The sequence below is a fragment of the Coffea arabica genome, chromosome 7c (genome assembly GCF_036785885.1).
Source record: "Coffea arabica cultivar ET-39 chromosome 7c, Coffea Arabica ET-39 HiFi, whole genome shotgun sequence".
Taxonomy (NCBI): domain Eukaryota; kingdom Viridiplantae; phylum Streptophyta; class Magnoliopsida; order Gentianales; family Rubiaceae; genus Coffea; species Coffea arabica.
In genome coordinates this window covers 12,756,052-12,779,166 of record NC_092322.1, presented here as the reverse complement: position 1 = coordinate 12,779,166, position 23,115 = coordinate 12,756,052, and the positions used below count along the sequence as shown (strand labels likewise).

Genomic DNA, 23,115 nt, shown 5'->3' with positions numbered 1-23,115 from the left:
TTGGCTTAATTGACAAAAAATGCAGTCTTTGCAAAGCATACCGGTTCTTTTTTATTTATTTATTTTTTTTATTAAAAATTTTGGCAGAGTTTCCCCTTATAAATGGACGAAACTCCTTGTCAACAAACCCAAAGCATACCGGTTCTGATTTTGGAATTGTCTAAGAAACTAAACTGGGGTTAATAAAATTGGTATCGCTTACACTTGTTATGTCATCCGCTTATCCTCTAAATCTAATTTAAATGTTATTTATATAAGAAGAAAAAAAAATTCACTTTTAGTCTTCAAAGTTTCGAGATAAGACCAATTTGGTCCTCATTATTTCAATTATACTAAAAATAATCCGTAAAATTTCAATTTTTACCAAATTATTCCTCATTATTTTGATCTAAATAAATGTAGTCCCTAAAGTATGTTGTTGCCCAAATTAGTTCCCAATGCTTTTGTCAAATTTAAGTAAATTTACTAGCATAATATGAAAAATACACAAAAATTCTAGAAAAATTATAAAACTTTTTTTAGAAATTAAAACACTAGAAAAATAACTATAACATATTTACTTTTTACCAAATGATGACAGCTGGTAGATATGCTAAATTGTTATTTGTACATAAAAGTAGGCCAAGTACAAATTATAATGCTTAATTTGTTTGTTAGAAAAGCACACAAAACAAATAAGTATAGCTCATTCACAACACATGATTTATTTTAATATTAATTGAATTTCTTGGGTTGCCTTACGCTTATTTCATAGAGTTTTTTAAATCATTATATTTTTGTAATTTTCCACAATAATTATAGAATTCGTGTATATTTTTATTTTATATGAATAGAATTTTGTATATTTTATAAATCATTAAGGACCAACATAATGACTTAATATGCTTTAGGGACTACATTTGTTTTAATTAGTTGAAACCCTGAGGACCAATTCCTGTAAATTTTGTGGACAAAAAATGCATTTTGCCTTTAAAAGAAACGGGAATTAACCAACCCTCGGGTTCATCAAATATCTAATGGATTGATAATACTATTGAATCTTCGACATTATTATTCTACCTATTTATATCATGTGGAGAAAGGCATCATTTTTGTGTTAAGAGAAAAATGTTGCTCAGAAATGGAGAATCTGCTACTACTCTTCTTGGTAGCTTCTTGTCGCTTTTGTACTGGTTTTTTAGACCATGACCAACCTGGCTTGGTCTACATATTTATGCTGTTTTCAAATTGGGTTGGTGGTGAAGAATCCTTCAATTGCAAAAGCAAAATGTTAGAGGGACCCGCGTGGCTTTTTAGGAGGGGAATGGTTCGGTTTTACTTTTGTTAGTTGAAGTCGTCAGTCAACTTTGATAAGCAACGACTTCCTCTTTATCTTTATTACCTAAAAGGAAAAACAAAATGAAAAACAGAAGTCCCTTTTCTTTGTAATATACATGGTCTAAAATATTTGGAAAGAAAACAAAATCATACGTACTATTGGTTTCCGACAGGGAAGAACACCTAGAGAGAGTCCATCAAATAGACCAATATATAAGTCAGGAACTCAATTTTGATCCAAAAAGTTAAGTCATTAGGTTTTGAATCCTTACTTATATATTAACTGTTCTTTCTTTATCTTTCGGACCAATCTAGGACATAAATCCTTTTCTCATGAATCTAATAAATCTTTATCTTCACGAGTAACCTCTTACATTAAATCCAAATTTACAAACCCTTTTTCGAACCCATTTTAATACTCAATACAAGTTCACTTTATCACCTAAGGTCACATCTTCTCCCAAATATGGATCCACTTTTCTTTAACATCCAAACTGCATTCTAGACCCTTGCCAACCTTTGACTCCTTGGTCTAACACCAACCGGACCCCTGCCAAACTCATATCGCACCTGGTTTAATACCAATCAAACTTCTTGGCACTTCAGTCCACCACCAAAAAGCGAATTTTCACTGATCCAATTCCAAAAAAGATTCACTTGCCCACGAGTAACTCGCAACCTGAAACTCTGATACTAATTTGATAGGGGGAACACCTCGAGAAAGTTCACCAAAGAGACCAATATGTAAGTCAGGAATTCAACTCTGATCCAAAAACTTAAATCATTAGGTTTTGGGTCCTTACTTATATATTAACTGTTCTTTCTCTATTTCTCGGATAAATGTGAGACATAATCATTTACTCATGAACCTAACAGCCTCAAACAATTAAAACTATTGTCCTTAAACAGTCAAAGGAATTATATTCTGTTCACCTGGGGAAGTCCAACGTTTTGTTTTGTTCAATTATATCTATTGTTTGATAGACCACAATAAAAATCATTCATTGAAAATATGAATGTTATAAAAATCATTCCTCACTGATTACCAATTAGATTTCAAAGTAATCAACTCATTAATAGAATGATCCCCATTTTTAGACGTCTGTAAGAAAATATTGTGTATATCTCTTCCATTAATAAAATAAAAAAGTTCTGATTTAAAAAAAAAAAAAAAGAATGATCCCCATTTCGGTTCAAAAACAATATATATATATATATATATATATATATATATATAAAATAGAAAGTGATGAAAACCTGTACCAATAGTGGGGTTTATGATTGTGATTCCTATTGCAATTTTGAATCCGATTCAAAAATACAATCAAACACCTCCATGGCTTAATTCACTTGAAATTATAATTAACATCTGTACAAACTTATCCCAAACCAAAACAGAGAGAGGAATTTATAACAACTCCCCAATTTTGATTAACTTACTTTGTTCACACTCTCATAAGTACAAAAAATAAAATAACAATATCTTATAAATGTCTCATAAAATGATGCAAGGGTTGTCATAAAATTTCTTTTTGCAATTAATACTCTCACAATGCAAGTGTAATAGTCTATATATTTCTGTTTTAACTTGCTGAAACCATAGACAGCTGCGCATATCAAGGGGTGCATTTACCTACTAATTTTGAACTATAAGTTACTATTAATCACTACTTTTTTCAAAAAAAAAAAGAAAAAAAGAAGGCTGTCTTATTATTCATTGTATCGTCAATTGATTCGATGTAAGAATTTCTTTGGAAACTTCAAGGGATCGTACTATAAGAATTTCTTTGATATTGACAAATCTAACTGAATTCGTGATCCATAGTAAACCTTCCAGGCCTTAGAATCTTTCTAGTAAAAGAAGAAATCATCCACTACTACTTTTCCAATTTTTATGTTGTCAGCATGCTAACGCAACTTAAGATTCTATATGTTACCTAAGACAGATTGAACCTTTACCCTGTTCGAATAGCTGCTGATATTTCTGAAGCATCAACTTTAGAAGCAAGATCAGACACATTTCCTACTTTTCCTATTTGAACAGAAGTATTACAATCCATCATCCTTAGCCCTCTATATATACCTTTGTACAATTCAGAAATTTTCTCAAACCAAGTCATAAACTTCCTATCAACTCAAGTAGTAGTTCGAACTTTTTAACTTCTTGACAAGCAAGTTTTATAGAAAGTAGAATGGAAACAGTGAGGAGATTGGGGTCAGAAAAGCCAGTGGTGATCTTCAGCAAGAGCAACTGCTGCATTTCCCATGCTATCAAGATTCTGATAAGCAGCTTTGGGGCGAACCCTACGGTTTATGAGCTTGATCACCTTCCAAAAGGAAGAGAAGTTGAGAATGCATTGCTAACATTAGGATGCAATCCTAGTGTTCCTGCTGTTTTCATAGGTAAGATTTTTGTTGGTGGTTCCAATGAGGTTATGAGCCTCAATGTTAAGGGCAAGTTGAAGCCATTGCTTATCGAAGCCAACGCTATCTGGATGTGATTACATTTCAGGCACCATTTATAGATTTCAGGCTCTGTCTTTTAATTTTCCGTTTTGTTTAGTTTTTTCTCCCTTTCTTGCATAAAAGCCACCTTGGGGTGACAAGGATTCTGGCATGAAGCTGTACTAGTTCTACTAAGACCGGGTTTTGGAGTCCTTTTTTAGTTGTGTTATCATATAAAGTCAGGTATGCCCGTGTGGTCACTTTTTAAAGTCTTCTTCTAATCCAAGAAGAATAAATAACTTCAGTGAATATTCTTCTCTTATACATTTAGTTTGATAAATAATTTAATAAATTTTACTTAATAGTAATACGAATGGCGATTGTGGTATTTAAACTTGATCAGTAGATGTCCTTACCAACTCAACTTAAATAATTAGCGACAGCGAATCGAATCCTAAAGAAAGTAATGCACGATTGACTTTCAAGAGTGTTTCAAAAAGGTTCAAGAAAACCTTTGAGTGCATTAATTCATGAGAATAGGGCTTAACCAATAGAATAATTGATAAGACTTGATGACGATGTATTACAATCATGGTTCAAACACTCGGCCGAGACCAAAACGACTCAGTTGAATTGTCATCAAAACGGGACTTTCTAATCAGAAACTGAGATGAGATGATTCCGATATAATGAATCACCGAAAATTCAATCAAAATGTCTCCAAGATGGATAGAAATGGCAGAATCGGTCCGAATTATCCCGAATCAACTCGAATTTTTATTATTTTTTACTAATTTTTTATTATTTTTGTTTATCATATTTTTTTTTACAATTTTTAGAATATTAAATATTTAAAAAATTTACGTCTCGCTGAGACCGCAATCGATATATCGAGACCGCTGTGTAACAGTCCGATCCACGACAGCGACCGTCGCCACGACTTTGAACCATGATTACAATAACCTTTAATTAGGCCTATTTGAGCCAGTTGAAATATGTAAGGAAAAGGCAAACAAATAGAACACAAAACTGCTAAAAATTTCACGCAGCTGTCCAAAGTGAATCAGGATAGGGATGTGGTTTGAGACCCCTTAGGATTCAGCCTAGCGAAAGGCAACCAGTATTGACTAGCATGGCAACGGTGCCATGCTCCTTCTCTTGCCAGCACCTGTTGAGCTTCCTCTACACCTGCAGAAAGTTACAAAGAAATAAAAGAATGAATGTAAATACTAAAAATTAAGCCTTTTTATCATAACTACACGGACAACACATAAGAGTTCTAAATGGTTTCTTGGCAGATTTAATCGATGGTATGGAATTAGGTCTCAAACCCAAGATTCCGTTTTCCACATCAGGCAGACAAACCTCAGTAAACTGAACGACAAAATCTTGCAAGAACTTTAACCACGACTTCTCGAGGCTTGTGAATTGTTAGCTGATCAGTTCAGAATGCTCAAGCAGCAGCTTGCTACTGCTAACCTCTTAATTTGTACCTTATATATCCTGAAAATGGAGACCACCAAACCATCTGGACTGCTTGTTGTTCAGGTTCTTTTAAGGTTAAAGAAACTTTGAAGGCCTTGAGAGCAGTTAATCCATTTGCTTTACAAAGTCGCCTGAACGTAATATAGCTTTCAGTTCTGTTCTCAACTACAAGAAAAAAGAATTACAAGAACGATCGTATTGTACATATCAAATTATCAAATATCGACACTTAGACAACAACGTGCAAATATTAATATAGTGTTTGCATTAAAAACTGTGTTTTTTTTTAGTGTCCATAATTGATATTTAAATATCTATATCTATTGTGTTAGTACATATATTGTGTCTACAAATTGTTTCTAACGGTTGCTGACTTGATGACTCACCTTGGACATAATACACGAACCACGCCTTAACTCATACCCACAAGAAGGACTAAAATCATATTGGATAACAAAATATAAAGCCTCAACTAGCTACATATAGATTGGACTAAAATCATTTTCGGACCTGTAGTAGATTTCTCCAGTTAGAAGTAGGGTTATAGCAAAACAATGCCTCTTGCTTTAACAAGCTTTTACTGCTCATCAATAAAAGTTCTTCATTTGCTCCCAAAAGAAAGAAAGAAAAAAAAAAAAAAAGCCTCAACTAGCTACTTCAAATCAGCGAACTTGAATTGATTTTGGAGTATTATCAAAACTCAAATAACATTTTGAATGGAGCTCTAGATTACAGACATATATGGGGAAACTTGTGAGCCAGATTCGAAAAAGTGATTTTATCCGGTATTAAAGTTCAATTGTTTTTTTTCACAATTATTTCTATTACACATTTTGTAGCCCTGAAAATATGCAAAATTTGATCTGTTTAGCTGCTTAGCCAAAACACAGACTGAAGGCTTTAAAACAATTAACACCGTCGGAAGCTAGCTTGAATTATATCAAGGTATCAATGCTTATTCACCATGTCTCCCAATACTTCTCTTTCCTGTCTTCACTAGAAATATTTTTTTTTTTCTTGAAAGAGGTAGTTGTGTAGCTACCTTTTATTCGCTTCTAGTAACAATTGTTAAAGCTGAGATAGGCAAGTTGTGCTAAGCAATAGAATGTCAATCTTCTGGGCTCACCAAAAATCGAGTAAACATGTTGGTTCTTGCCCATTTCTAATTGCAAATTGCATAAAAATATTGAGGTTGATCATTATTTAGATTTCCGTACAAAATGCAAGGGGAAGTACGTACCACGACCGCTGTGGCAGCTGACTCCCCATTTGTGAGCAATTAATATTTGTTGACTCCAACCTAAAAGAGAGCCTTTTAGATTTTCCCCTACAAAATAAATTGATCAAATAATGTGGAATCAAATGGACTTGTATGTGAACCCAAAAAAAAAAATAAAAATAATATGGACTCGTTCTATTCTGCACCCTTTACGTTTTTATCCTTTAAACTCCTTTATTTTGAATACTTTGCATTCTAAATTTATCAAAATATTCCAAATCCTCCAAACAGGTCATACAGCAAAGAGATATCGACTTTGATGATTGGAGAACCCCAATTTAGTAAATTAATAATTTTACATGATGTACCTAATTGAAGTTGATGGAATTTGGAGTGATCCGCTATGGTTGAAACTTGCATAATTCGTCGTGGATCATAATATTGGAATTTTATAGTGGATCAAATAGGGGTCCACTCTTCTTACTATGCACCTTTTTCACATTGTTTTGGGTGTCAATGGAAGGGTACAAATTCAGGATTTCTCGCTTACCGTCCTTCCTTTCGGACCATCCAATTCCAATAATCTCATCCATCTCTCACCACTATTGTGCCTTTAGAGTACAGAATTGAAAAAAATCATTAAATAATACACGTGATATTTTATAGCGAGGCCCTGCACCCTGAGGCCGCCTAACAGGAAAAATGAAAAAAAAAAACAGAGAGACACTGTTATATCTAGGTATTTCATCAACTTGGACTAAGTTAGTCATATTAGCCATGCAAAAGTCCATCGATTTCACTCCCCAAATTAGTGTATCAGAAGACTTTGGTTTCTCTTGGCGGAAGAGGTGATAGTTTATCCTGAGAGAAGATCGCAAGACTAAGCAACTGGCCTTAGCCAGCACTCTTTTCAATTTGGATTATTCTTTAACATGCCAGGCAAAAGCAATTTTTCTTCGAAATGGTAAGCAAAAATTGAAATTTTCACTTAAATTGGTCTGAATGAGGTTTGGTTCTCAGTTGTCTGAGTCATGTGCTACCATAAGCTGGCCTCGATTAACAAGAATGTTTACTTTGGAAAAAATTGATAAATCAATTAATTTTAACCACAATTAAAAAAAAAAATAGAAGAACAAAACAATAGAGGTTAGTCTGTCAGACAACCACAAGAACACCCTATCCCATGCCGACGCACGAACTTGGAACGATCCTCTACTGCTCAAACAAGAACAGCAAATATGAACTGGGCATCTTTTGTTCGTTGCAAGAAAAAAAAATAAATTCTAGAATGGCTTTTCCTTGATTAGCTTTTTCTCGAGAATCAAATTGTTATGGGATTTTTATGGGAATGAGGCTTTTCATGTCTATTAAGTCATATGGTTTTTTATATGTTCGCAAGTAATCCACAATTGTAACTTCTAACTCAAAACCAATGGGATGTTGAATGGCTTATTGCTAATAAAACTCACATTTAGTGAGACTCAAACTCATATTTGTAGACTTCTACTTTTTTGTGTCTCAACCTTGGACTGCATACTAAAATCTTATGGAGTCTATAAGTTGTATCTTAGCATATGAAAGAAAAAGAAAAGTTTAAATTCTCTTTTCATTTCATTTTCTTTCAGTTAGCAACAATAAGCGTATAACCACCCATATAGAGGAAGACACATATTTATACTCCCTCCGTTCTATTTTGATAGTTTTATTTTTCTTTTCATCCATTTCAAATTATAGTCTAACTTTCAATTCAAGAATATATTTAATTTTTAATTTCTCCAAAATACCCTTGGTTAATATACTTCATTATTAGTAAATATAATCTACCTTATTTAACACAGTCAACTTTTCCACTTGATATATGTCTTGAATGGTGTAATATACCATTATTATTGTTGTTATATTTAATGTAAAGGTATAGTGATTACTGATACTCTTAATATTAATATAAAGGTATTTAGAAAAACATTAGGTCAGATTTACTTTCCAACAAAATTAGCTAATTTTTCTTAAAACTATATGAGAAAAATCTCAAGACTATTAAATGGGATGGAATGAGTAGAAAATTAATTACAGTCCATAATAGAAAACCTTTTGTTCATGAAGTCTTTACCGTGGTTGTTTTCAATCAATACACTTGGGCCTCATTGACAAATTCATTTTAAATTAATCTTATTATGGACAATCCTAAACTAAGCAACATATGACTTAAGTTGTAAAAACAAACTAAAAGATGACCCACTTTTATGATTTTAAGAATTTTCATATTCGTGTCTATCATTTAGCAATTTTGTGATTTTAGATCGGTTGTTTGTAGATAGACTCTAATCTTATATACACTTTTAGGATATATACTGTCACAATTATATATATATATATATATATATATATATATATATATATACACACACACATACACACACACACACTATCAGGATATATGCAAAATTTTGAATTTCAAATTCAGATTAAGATTTGTTGTCATACATCCAACATCCAATTCTGATAATTATACACTGTCAATGTATAAAAAATAATTTATTTATTTTAGGAAATTGATATCCATGCGTCCATTTTAGGCTCTTGCACTCCAATCCACTCACTAAATAACATGCCTCTAAGGAGTGCAAGAAATTAATTTTGGAGTGCAAATATCACTTCTATTATTTTATGGTATCTAAATGCACAATGTCACATTAGTGCTAATTGGGCTTTCGAATAAAACAACGAACAAATTCAGCCCCTCAAGTTTTTAAATAAGATAGTTCTATCCCTTTTTTTTTTTAAAGATACCCATACCTTCTCGATCCTTACCAATTAAACACAAATATTTGAGAATTGATTAAGTACTACAACAAGAAATCACGCTCTTGAACTACATGTTGACGTTAATTAGCTCTTAAAATTGAAAGAAAAACATTAACTCAAAATGACATATATCATAGCAACGTTGATTACCACGCATATTAACAGTCTAAAGTATTCCAAATATTTTAATTGGATTTTTCTTTGATTATGGAGGTTGGCAGCTACATTTTATTCTCTTCTAGTATCAGAATTGGAGAATTTTCGAGATTTGCATATGTAAAACTGTTAAAGATAAGGTGTGCAAGTCATCCTCGGCAATATAATGTTATTTTTCTCACAGAATATATGCCTCACGCCCCAACTCGAGGTTGTGAGTTGTTTGTCATTTGTTGACACGGAACTAAATAAAGGAGAAGAAAAGAAAAGATGGTAGAGTTATATAGATGAACTTGGCTTGAAGTGAAAAAGAATAAAGTGCTTGGCTATAAATTCTTTTAATTTTTTTTAAAAAGATCTAAAGATGTATTGGAGATATATTACAAAATGGCAAAAATAAATAGTTATTTAGCTCATAGGAGCATGTCCTCAATATAAAAGAAAATTCCCTTATTGGTTTAACTAAAGAAAATGGCTCGATTTTTGCAAAGCATGCAGCTTTTGATTTTCATTGTGTACACAAAAAGAAAACCAAAAATGAGAGAGAGAAAAATAGAAGAAGAATAAGAACCCGAGGCAATGGTGCGCTGTCTTTGCTATCTGTCATCTAGTTATCCCTCTAACGTGCTTTAAAAATTGAAAAGAAAATGCATGATGTGATTTCTATGCTTTTTCATTTTAATTTTTTTTTGTAGACTCGACCCTTGGAATCATTAAATAATTTTTTGAAGAAACATTGTGCGAGATGGGAAGGATATGTGATGGGATCTTCTATATATTATTGTTCGATCTATTTATCATGTACAGAAGTCTAGAAAGGCATCATTTTGTGTCAGAGGTAAATTTTGCTCAGAAATGGAGAATCTGCTACAACCATTCTTTATACCTTCTTTTCGCTTTTGTAATGGATTTCTAAACCATAACACCATTGTGGTTTAGCCTAAATCTTTTATGCTGCTTCCAAATTGGGTTGGTAGCAAGGAACCCTTTCGTTTATTAAGCAAAAAAAAAAAAGGACCGGGGTGATAAGGGGCCAATCAACCTTGATAAACAACAAACTTTGATGAAAGAACTTCATTTTCTTAGTGATAAGGGGTCTAAGGTATTTGGAAATTTGGGAGTTATCTACTTGAAAAAGGAGAGATAGGAACATATTCATACACACTATTGTCCTTAAAACACAGTCAAAACTATTGTGCCGGAACAGTCAAAGGAATTACATTCTGTTCACTTGGAGAAGTCCAATGTCTTGTAAACTATTTTTCTGGCCCGAGTTTTGCAAATGTGGGTGGTGTTTGGCAAATGGCTATTAGGGCCTGGAGTGGGTATCAAGATTAATAATTATTGTTATCGATTGTTTGATAGATCATCATGGGCATCATTCAATAGAAATGAAAGTGTTACATATTGTCCTCTTATCATCTCCCATTTATTATTTGGCTTTCAAATTGATTAACCTGTTAATAAAATGACATATATTCCAGTTCTAAACCAAACATATTGAATATTCTAACTGAATTTAGAAGCCATAGTACACCATGGAATCTTTCTAGTAAAATTAAGGAAAAGACTATTATCATCTACGACTACTTTCGGCTTTCAATGTTGTCAGCATGTTGACGCAACTTAAGATTCTTTGTTGTCTGAGACAGATCAAACCTTTATTGTGTTTGTATAGCAGCTGATATTATCCAAGAATCAACTTTAGAAGCAAAATGATCTTACGGATGTCGTATTTTTCCTACTCCAGAAGAAAACTATGGCAGTCCATCATCTTTATTTCTCTATATATGCCTTTATGAAATTCAGATATTTCTGAAACCAAGACTTAAATTTCCTCTGATCAAATAGGATTTCAAAACTTTTAAGTAGAATGGAAACAGTGAGGAGATTGGGGTCAGAAAAGCCAGTTGTGATCTTCAGCAAGAGCAACTGCTGCATTTCCCATGCTATCAAGATGCTGATAAGAAGCTTTGGGGCGAATCCTACGGTTTATGAGCTTGATCATCACCCGAAAGGAAGGGATATTGAGAATGCATTGCTAACATTAGGATGTAATCCTAGTGTTCCTGCTGTTTTCATAGGGAAGCTGTTTGTTGGCGGTTCCACTGAGGTTCTGAGCCTCAACATTCGAGGCAAGTTGAAACCGTTGCTTATCGAAGCCAACGCTAAATGGATGTGATTGTACTTAAGGCACCATCTGCATATTTCAGCCTCGGTCTCTTTTCTGATTCTGTTCCCTTTTTCCTCCCCTTTTGCAATCTTTAGGTCAGAAGGGTTTTGTCATGAAGATACAGCAGTTGCACTAAGACAACGTTTTTATCAATTTTGAGTCTCTTTTAGCTGTGTAATAATATCGAGTTAGAGTCAGATATGTCAGTGTGTAAGTGCATTTACAGTTTTCCGGTGCAAGGAGGAGAAAAAACTTTAGGCGATTATCTTATCGTATACTTTGATAAATAAGACTCTTTTTAATACAACTGTTGATTGGGTTACTTAAACTTGAATGCAGGATATATTCCCATAGATGTGAGCTTCAAATGCAACAATTGTGCTCGACTCATTTTCGTTCATGTTTCTTCAAATTAATTATTCAAACTATATGGTAAATCAGTTACAAAAGATGAAACTGAATAGTTGCTTAGCTCCTAGGAGCATAGTTATTAAATCTAGTCCGAAAACCGACCCCACAGAGTATCGATTCAACAGATTATTGATTCAATCATGGGTGAGTGATTGAACCGTGCATATATAGCATTAAAAAAAATACTAGTAATAATATAATTATTGAATCAATAGTTAAACTAGTGATTTTCTGAATTTACTAATTGAACCAACGAGTCATTAATTAGTCAACTGGTTTCTACTTTATCCGGTTCACCTACTAGCATGGTCTCGCTGGACTCAACCGTAGATTGAACCATGATTATTAGTATAAAAAAATTGCATATTAAAACTTTTAAAGAAACTATATAATTATCGAATCAATGGTTGAACTCACAAGTTTTTGAATTTACTAGTTGAACCGATAAGTCATTGATCCAGTCAACTAATTTCTTCCTTATTCAATCCAACTACTAACTCAATCCTGCTAAGTCACCAGTTCACCGAATTCATTAGTTCAATGCCAGTATCAGGCCGTGGTTAATAATTATGCATAGGAGCATGTCCTTACAATAAAAACTTCCTTTATTGGCTTAATTTAAAAAGCGGCCCGGTCTTTGCAAATTAAGCATGTCCTTACTGCTTCCAATTATTTTCAATTTGTATAAGAAAATAAACCCAAGGTAGGAGCCCCAAACTTGCACTTGTTACTCATATTATGTCATGTGGTTAGCCTCTAAATCAATTTAAAAGTTTTAAATAAGAAAAAGCATAGAAACCAACCATGGATCCATTAAATATCTATGGAAAGGATAATAGGGTTGGATCTTCTGTATTGTGATTCGATCTGTTTAATATGGGGAGAAAGTCTAGAAAGGCATCATTTCTGTGTTAGAGAAAAATGTTCCTTAGAAATGGAGAATCTGCTACAATCCTTCTTTGTACGTTCTTACCACTTTTGTACTGGATTTCTAGACCATGACCACTAGGGGAGGATCGGTTTAATTTCAACTTTGATCAAGCATATAAGCAACAACTTCAATTCCTCCTATCTTTTTTCCTTACAGATAAAAAAAAAGAAGGAAAGGAAAGAAAAAGAAAGAAAGAGAACTGCAATTCCTTTGCAAGAGATGGCCTAAGATCTTTTGGCAAGTAAATCTGCATAAAGAAAAAAAGGAAACAGTGGAACATAATCAGACGTGATTTTATCCTTAAACAATCAAAGGAATTACAGTTGTGCAAATTGGAGAAGAGGCTACTTATACCTTGATAGGCGTGGGACGTGTATATAAAAATAATCTCTGCCTCAAGTTTTAAATTTGTAACTTTCTAAATACTCCACACACAATTACAAGTATACAGGTCATGTTTGAGTATAAGGTATTAAAGGTCGATCCCACAGAGAAAATTGAGCAATTACCGACGTTATTCAAACTCTTTTATTATTTAGACACTTATAAATGCAAGTCAAGTAAGTCTAAGCTACAAATATAGGAAAATGTGAAGTGGAAACTACAACAGAAAGCTCCTAGGGAATGGAATTCCTAACCACTCTGAGCTAGCAAGATTACTTGGGTAATTGAACACTACTACCTCAGTTAGTTATGGCGTAATTTTCTTATGTATGTAAAACCTACTCTCGTAGTAATCAATTATACTTATAACTAATCTATACCTACTCTCATGATTATGAAATTAGCTACAAGTTCATGAACTTCTATGAAATTACGATAAAACAAGCCACAAAAGTGCACCTCTACTTTCGTGAGTGTACTACCTAAGTTTAGTACTTCCTTGAACTAATATTGAATTGCAACTATCATTGATAATTCAATATCTTCAAATATTCACAACTAATGACCAGTTAATCATGATTATAAGAACAAAAGTGCTAAATAATTAATTCAAAGCAATAGCATCATCCTTCCAAGCAAATCTCACAAACAAATCATAGCAAGTTCATCCAACCCAAGGCATGAAACTTTACCTAAACATAAAGCAAATGAAAATACAATCCAATCTTGTATTAAAACTAACAAAGGAATCAAATACAAGAGTTAAAGTGTTAAGAGAGATCAAACTCTTGTCACTAGAGTTCAACTTCTCCATCTTCATCTCTCTTTGCTTCCTTGTCGAGCTAATACAAGAATTGAAGAATAACCCACTAATTCTAAACTAATCCTACACTAATCTAACCTAGACTAGAAAAACTAAGGATTTCTACTTTTAAATCTACATTTTGATGGTGCTTTTCTCCCCCTTTTTCACTGCGAAATTCGTCCAAGTGGAGTCCCTTTTATAGGGAAAAGGAAAGACTCAATTATTGTGCAAACTGCACAAGTTATGCTGCTATTCTGACTCGAATCCGTCCGACAATCCGTACATGGATTTTTGGCTGGATTTCTCCCCTGTTTTTGTTGAATTAGCTCTTATGAAAAACAAAAATTGTAACCCTTTGAGATAGTTTTTCAATGGCTCAAGAATGAAGTCATTTCGAGATCTGTGGACTAAGTTATGGCCAAAATACTAATGACTGGACAGAAAGGATTGTTGAAGAAAAGTGCTTCAGTTATTTGGACTTTTGACTATGAAAACATAAGAACTAGATTTTGGTGCCTTCAAAAGAATTGTAGTCCTTCCTCTTAGCTTTAAAATGCTCTAAGAAACATCTCAATCCAAGCTTTTTAGCTCAAGTTATAGCCAATGTACCAAAATATATCATTGCTGCCAATGCTTTTCTTCTTGTTTCTTGCTTGCATTTCATCCTTTGGTTCTTCACGTCACATGATTTCCACTTCAAATCATCAAAAATCATGCAAGTATCTTCTCACTACCCTTCAAGTGATGATTGAATTATCAAAACCTATAAAAAAAAACATGAAATTTGAGCACATAAGTCCATAGAAATGCAAATTTTCTTATTTAACCACAAAATGCAAAGCTTAACTAAAAACCAAATTATTTGACTCAAATTTAAATGAAAACACACTAAAATACACATAAACAATCATACACAAATATGTAAAACAAGCACTTATCATACCTTACACCCCCAATTTGTATCCAGTTTTCATTTTGCACCTTGTGATTTAATTGTGGACATTTTACAATCTAACTTGTAATCCGTTCCATTTGAGTCCAATCATTAACACCATAAACAATAAACTAACCAAGTAGAGAATGTGCACAGAGAGTTCAAGTATCGTAACTGGATACCAATAAAAGAACTATTTTCAGGTTCTACCCCCAGAATTGTTTCTAATTCTCACTTTACACCGTAAATTTCATTTTGGACACATTGCACCTCAAGTTTTTGCATCCGTATCATTTGGGTCTAATCTTTAATATTGCTAAGCAAAATTAACTAACAAATGTAAGGAGAGAGGAGTCAATGTGCGAGTTAGCCATTGTAATAAATTAAAGGGTTAAAAACAAAAAAGTCCCCTGTGCTAAACCTAATATACAAATAAGCCCCCCCTATGATTTCAAAATATACAACGCGACACCTTGTGCTTTGAACTAAGTTGTAACACTGACGGAAATCGGTAAAATTAACGGGAACTGATAAAAGGACCAAAATGCCCTTGTATAATACCCAAAAGGCAATTGAACGGACTCATTTCTTCCCTTCAAACCCTACAGAGAGAGAGAGAGAGAGAGAGGAAGTAAAGCCCAACCAAACGGAATCAAGTAAAAAGATCGAAAGAGACGAAGATTTATTCCAGAAAATCGAAGGCAAATGGGTATGTATGCTATACTTTGTTCATGTTATAATTAATTAAAATCAATTCATGTATGTTATAATTAGTTTACAATTTAGGGTTACCCATCTCAGATTTTGAGGGCTGATGATGTTATTTACACCCAAATATGCAATATTTGGGTGTTTACCTTAGAAAATTCCTGATTTTGTGAGTTTTGAGACTTGTACTTTGGATTTAAAATGAAGATTTTTGCTGTTTTGGGACTACAACTGTGGTTTTGAAGCCGAGATTTTTTTTTTTATTTTGGGTGTTGGAACTATGAGTCATGCAAATAATTTCTGAAATGTCCATTTCTGATGGGAGATTTTTGCTGATTTGGGACTGCAAGTTTGGATTTAAAGCTGAGATTTTTGTTGATATTTGGGTGTTGACTAGGTGACGCAAATAATTTTTGAAATTTCCATTTGTGATGGGAAATTTTTGTTGATTAGGGGTGTTGAGTAGGATCTGTTTGTGTGTGTTTGTGTGTTTGAGTACAACTCAGTCACTTGTTATTACAACAAGATATTTAACAAAGAATTATAAGTAAAATTTCTATAATTGTTATTGTCTTCTCTGGTTTAGTGGTCCAGAATGCTATTAAAATTGGTTTTCTATTTGTGCTTTTATGTTTATTTGGTTTTCTGTATATCAATGATGGAGACACAGTAGTTGGGAGACTAAAGCATATTTATTATATTCCTTGAAACATTCAACAGAAGAAGACAAGTCAGAGGAGACAGTAGATATACATATGTATTTTGATGGAAAATTTAGAGAATATCCTGCCCTCCACTACACAGGAACCGGTATGGCTATTTTTAAAAATAGACTTGAGGACAACATCTGCATAGTTAGCCTTTGCAGGATGTTTGAAAAAGTGGATGAGGATGCAACTAGAGTGACTTTCTGGTTTTGTGCTCCAGAAGTAGACTTAGATGGTGGCCTACATCCAATTAGGGACCATGATGATGTTAAATTGATGAATAAAACACATTGGGATTTGGCAACAAGGATAATATATGCCTGTAGTGGGGATGATCCTTTTGAAAAGCCACTAGAACATGGTAGGGACAATGTGTTGAAGCCAAATTCGACAATGGATGCATCAACAACAAATAAAAATGCAGGTGGGGTACATAACACCAAAATAGACAGTGGAGATGGTGGGGTACAAAAAAAAGAAGATGGGGTTAGTAATTGCAATCCAAATATGCCAAATAACACTGATGATGATGATGAGCCTGAATGGTTGAAGGAAGGGTTGGAAAAAAAAGAGGATGAGGATATTTTCGCAAGTAAAAAAGATGTGGACAGAAGTAGTAAACCAGAAGGTGGGTCCATACTACATTCCACTCACTTTAAGCCTTATCACGTGTTCTCTTCCCCTGAGAAGGTGGCTATCAAGAGCCTTGCCAAAAGTGAAACTAGTAAGGAAAAAAAGTCCAGCAAAAATAAGAAGCAGTCTGTAGGGCCAGATAGCATTGGAGAAATTCCACCTCATATCTCATTTCAGATTTCATCTCAAGCTGCATCTCAAGCTGCTGACCAACACCTATCTCAGATCCCATCACAAGCTGAAGCGGGGAACAGTAAAAAGGCTGAGGAAAGATCAACAGAAGAAGGAGCACCACATACACCAGAAGAGGATTGGCAAGAACCAGTAATTTCTGATGAAGAGTTGCTGGGCAAGTGCGGATCTGATGATGAAGGCCATGAAGAATGTCATGACTTTAACCCTGAAATGGAGTTTCTCAAGCCATATTTTGAGTTGAAGGTTGGGCAAAAGTTTTCCAATTTCAGAGTTTTTAGATATGTGTTGGTCGAATGGTTGGTAAGAGGGGGATATGAGGTTGATTGGGTAAAAAATTACTCGAAAAAGATTATTGCGAAGTGTGCAAAGGGCTGTTCTTGGAGGATTCGTTCAACACCAGTCCAAGGTAAAACTACTTTTCAAATTAAATCATTGAAGGGCCAGCATGTTTATGCTAGAGATTACAACAACAAGCATGCAACAGCTAAGTATTTGAGCGTGAAGTACCAAGACAAGATAAGAGGTGACCCGCAATGTGCCGTGAATGGATTTCAAAATGATATTAGAAGAGATCTAATGATTAACGTGTCTGTTGTCAAGATACGCAGAGCAAAGAGAAAGGCAAAAGATGAGATGCTTGGCACGGATATGGAGCAATATCACCACCTTTGGAGTTATGCAGCTACAATTAGAGAGACAAATCCTGGTAGCACTGTCAAGATTAAACTTGATACAGCAGAAGAAGGTTCACAAGGGACATTTCAAAGACCGTATTACTATCTTTATGCTTGCAAACAGGGGTTCCTCGATGGCTGTTGGCAAATAATTGGTCTTGATAGGTGTTTTTTGAAATCTGCGTTTGGTGATCAATTGTTGTCAGCAATTGGTAGAGATGGCAATGACAATATGATTCCAATAGCTGTAACAGTGGTAGAGGTAGAGAGGTATGACTCATGGAAGTGGTTTCTGAAACTACTAATAGCTAATCTGGGATTTGGTGTGGAAAACATACCCTGGACATTCATCTCAGATCGACAAAAAGGACTGGTCCATGCAGTGAATGAGTTATTTCCAAATTCTGAACACAGGTTTTGCTTGAGGCATATGTACCAAAATTTCAACCAGAAGTTCAAAGGAAAAGAGTTGAAGGACTTGTTTTGGGCAGCAGTAAGTGCTGGGAATGAAGTAAACTGGAAATTAGCAATGAATTCCCTTGAAAAAGCTTCAAAGGATGCAGCTGAATGGCTGCAAAAAGAGCCAAGTGTTTTATGGAGTAGGTCACATTTTAGACAAAGTAGCAAATGTGATATTCTTGTGAACAATCTTTGTGGGTCATTGAATAACTATATCTTAGAAACTAGAGAGTTACATGTCATAGGGATGCTTGAGTGGATTCGAAGAAGGCTCATGCAAAGGATTTAAGTGAAGAGGACTGGTATGCAGAAATTTCAAGGAAAAATATGTCCTAACATTGCAGAGGAGATTGATAGGAATCTGAAATTCAGTAGGCTGTGTATTCCCACATGGGATGGTAAGAACAATTATGAAATTGACTGTGGGCCCAGAAAATCTATTATGGTGGATCTGAAGGAAAAGACTTGCACATGTGGCTATTTCCAACTTACAGGTTATCCTTGTGCTCATGCATGTGCTGCAATAGGAGCACGTAGATTGCCTTTGCTTGATTATGTGCATGCCTGCTATAGTAGAGAAAATTACTTGAAAATATATGAGCACATTATCACACCTGTCCCAAGTAATAAGTACTGGGTGAGATGTGAAGAACAACTCCCAAAACCTCCCGCAGTTCGAAGAATGCCTGGCAGACCCAAAAAGATCCGCAAAGGGCAGCCGACGAGCCTAAAAAGGGTCAAGTCTCAACCAGGAAGGGTCATGTGGTAACTTGCAAGAGATTTTTTCAGCCAAGACACAATTCAAGGACCTGCAAGAATGCCATTCATTCCAACTCTAAATTCTATAAGGCAACACAGCTTACAGATTTCATAGGCTGAGACTAATTACTGTCCCAAATCATTTTTATTGAATATTAATATGAACTTGTTTTTTATAGGCACCTGACACTAATGTAGTTGAATCAAGTTCAGAACTTTATTTATCAGCTCCTTCATCAATGGTGCCCCCACAACTAGTCCTAAATCAAGAACAAGATACACCTGTTCAAAAAAAAAAAAGCTGCAGGACCGAGAAGCAGTATACGCAGCCAACAATTGCGAGTGTGGCAAAAAATGTGCCTGCTAGACAATCATGTTCTCAGGTTGGATTTCATGTAATACAAAAGTGATTTAATGGAGCATTTTTCCTTCAAACATTCATATTTTCTACTTCAATTGCAGCCTGTGAGTGGAACAACTTCACCAGCAAAAGGACCCCTTCGTCCTACTGTTGCTGATGTTCTATACAACCTAAGGTCCAAGAAAGCAAGAAAATGTTAGAGTTGATTTTTGAGGTGGACTGTATGTTTGTTGATTGCCTTTTTGTGTAGTTTTAAGGAATTAGTGATTGCCGTTAGAGTTGGTGGCAAACAGCTGGAATGTATGTTTCTAATGTATTTTGTCTACTCTGTTTGGAATTGTTATCAATTATTGCAAACTGGAAACTTTGATGTATTTTGATTGGATGCTGATGGTTTCAGCAATTTGGAGGATTCTTGTCAGGTGTTGGACACTTTAATGAACTTATTGACTGTTTTAATAGAGCATTATGATTATGGGCTGCAATGGTATTTCTCGATTGCAAAAGAAGCTATTTATGGACAGTTTTTATAGGCTGGAATCTTTCATGTATTGTTTGTCTGGGTAGTTTTTGTTTGGTGGGATATATTTTGTCTACTCTATTTGAAATTGTTATAAAAAAATGGAATGTATAGTGGGATATATTTTTGGAATAGTTTATGGACTGGAAACTTTAATGTACTTTGGTGTACTTATTACTCAAAACTGGAATCAGAAGACGTTATTGTGTGTGCTTATTGCTCAAAACTATTTTTAATGCACAAATATGATTACAAGTGTATATAATAGTTAGATGTTTGTTTCATTGTTTTAGGTAGGACATCTTTCGAAAAAATAGAAGAATAAAGTGCACATTTCTATGAACAAAATAAACTACCTGATTTTCTTCATTTCTATTCATGAGCTTCTTCATTGTCTTATTTTACAGACATTTTCATCAACAGAAGCAAAAGTGAAAAAATAGATACCATTAGACAATAGCTAACCAATACTTTCAAGTTCTTCACTTCATCATTCAAGTTCTTCACTTCAGAATTCGAGTTCAAGCACAACAAATGTTCTTCAACCATTGGCCTCTCAAAAAAGTTTCCTCTGTCGGTTTCATCTCTATAGATGGGATTACACCATGAGAAAAATCTGCATTCATCTCTTTCACATACAAAGTACAGCATCCCTTTGGATGGCTTTTCGGACTCAACAATCTTCACCTTTGCCTTTCTTCGACAGTCGCACAGCTTATATTGGTACCGTAGATTCCTAACTCCACTATCCCCTCAAGAGCTTGAGGAAGACATGAGCAAATTTTTTAGCCAGTCATTTTCCTTCATCAGTAGATAAATCCTAATTTAGTTTACCAACATTCTTACTTTAAACCCTAATAACAACAATTTGTTAGCCAAAACCCAAAATCAAATGCTTTTACCTTAGGCAAGATTGTGTAGTAGTTCCTCGCAGGTTGACTTCGTATCTGGAGGATGGCTTTACCTTTCAAACGTCCTGCGTGGTAATTTGATTTTTCCCAAAGACTAGTTCAATTTCTCTCAATCAAGTAGAAATCGATTCTATACACAAGCATCGCTGGGAGGGAGTTTTATTGGGGGCTAAGGGGTACAATAGGAATATTTGCTAAAAATTAAGTATAAAGAATTTGTTTTTAGCTTCTAGTATATCAGTCCCGTTAATTTTACCGATTTCCGTCAGTGTTACAATTTAGTTCAAAGCACGAGGTGTCGCGTTATATATTTTGAAACCATAGGGCGCTTATTTGTATATTATGTTTAGCACAGTGGGCTTTTTTATTTTTAACTCTAAATTAAATGAAAGGAAAGAAAAATAGAGAAGGGAAGCATTTCTATTTAAACTTGCATAAATTTTATACACACTACAACAAAAATGGCCTTTCCTAACATGTCTATAAGAACACTTGTTGGTTTGTGTCGTTATAGCAAACGTATCATGACACTTATTAATCAACTCAATAATATGTATTATAATTTTTTTATTTTATCATGATATAAAAATAATAATGTGCCTTTAGACTACCTATTATGATACTCGAGAAAATGTGAGATAAAAAAAAAAGATAGAAAATGACATCGTTTTACTTTGGCTCCAAAACACTTGGTAAAGTACTTTGAAGTTTCATTTTGCCGGCAAAAGGACTTGGTGAAAATTTTCTTCTTCTCAACTCTCTCACCTTTCCGCATACAATCTATCTCGGCCAATCCAGAATGTTGGTAGGAATCCAAGCTATCTCCGCAAACAACCATTTTCATCTTTTCTAACCTCAACTTTAAATCGCTCGGCTAATACATCTGGAAGGGCAGGTAGGGAGTAAAATTAGAAGATCGGAGCTGTATATTGGGAAAACTAGAAGATACTTCAGGCGCGCATATGTTATTCCAAAATCGAAGTGGTAAACACAATGAAGCTCTGTTGCCCAAAACCTGTTCGATAAAATGTCAATTCTCCCCTGTTTTTCATTTTTTTCTATGAAACCTAGTTGTAATTGAAGTTTTGTTTAAGCAACTAGTTCTGTTTGGGGATGGGTACGGTTAAGCAAAACTGTGAATAGAGAGCTTCAACCAAATTGCATTGCCTATCGTAATCATGAACACTCAGCAACAAGTTCGATATAAAAAAATGAAACAAGGACCATGTGCTATATATGCCTAGTAGGAAATTATTCTGGCGATAGAATTGGGAAACCGTGACTATGTAAGCCTAAAGACAATTAAGATGCAGATAATGGACCGCCAATGTGAGGCACAAAATTTGCATAACAGAGATGACCTTTGCTGCCTTTTGGCTTTTGCCACAAAGGTGGTCCTCCGGCTAAGTGCATATTTCACCCAATGCTATCACTTATATCACTATTGCTTTTTTCTATGTTAACTTATATGTAGTATTTGCATCTTTACAGCATTTTTCTGTTTTAAATTGTATGTCTAATCAGTACGTGAGTTACTTGAAATTATAGTATAACGCTTGTACTAAGTGTCTTCTACACTTGATCAGTCTATTATAGTGCAAATTTTGAGTCCAAAAAAGGGGACTTTTAGATTAATAAGACAAAGGCATTGATGCAGTTGGGTCGAAGTTTTTGACATATTCATAAGGATCTTCATAGGCAGGATTAGACTAGGGGACTTTTCTGTCATTCATTTTTTCCAATTACCTATGCCGTCAGTTGCATGCCTTTCTAAAGAGATGACTTATAAAATTAATCACTACACACCAGAGATGTATGTATACATTGATGGAAATTTAGTAAGATTCTTGAATTTTACCTTTAGTCTTCACGTTCATGTGTTTGTTTAACCGTTGACATTTCAGATTGAACTTAGGAATTTTGTGAAGACGCGAGCGCAGGAGTTGGTACGCAAGGCTTTGTTCTGTTATTAGGTAAATAAAATTTCTATTCGCTTGCTTGCAAATTCTGTTTTTGGTTCTTCGTTGAGAAATTTTGCATTTTATTGATTTCCTTTATTTGCTGGGCTGCTTGATTTAGTAAACTGTAAATTCTTGAACTTGAAATTAGGGACTTGTAAGCCA

At 34.3% G+C, this 23,115-nt stretch overlaps 1 protein-coding gene across 1 annotated transcript; it reads left to right on the top strand.

Annotated features, from left to right (window-relative positions):
- Window positions 1–3,504: 3,504 nt before the first annotated feature.
- On the top strand, window positions 3,505–4,071 carry LOC113701206 (monothiol glutaredoxin-S6-like). The gene has a single exon (XM_027221740.2). The coding sequence runs from the start codon at window positions 3,510–3,512 to the stop codon at window positions 3,816–3,818; it is 309 nt and encodes a 102-aa protein (XP_027077541.1). The 5' UTR covers window positions 3,505–3,509; the 3' UTR covers window positions 3,819–4,071.
- The last annotated feature ends 19,044 nt before the right edge of the window (window positions 4,072–23,115 follow it).

Coding starts and splice junctions, on each gene's coding strand:
- LOC113701206 (XM_027221740.2), top strand. CDS start 3,510: ATGGAAACAGTGAGGAGATTGGGGTCAGAAAAGCCAGTGGTGATCTTC.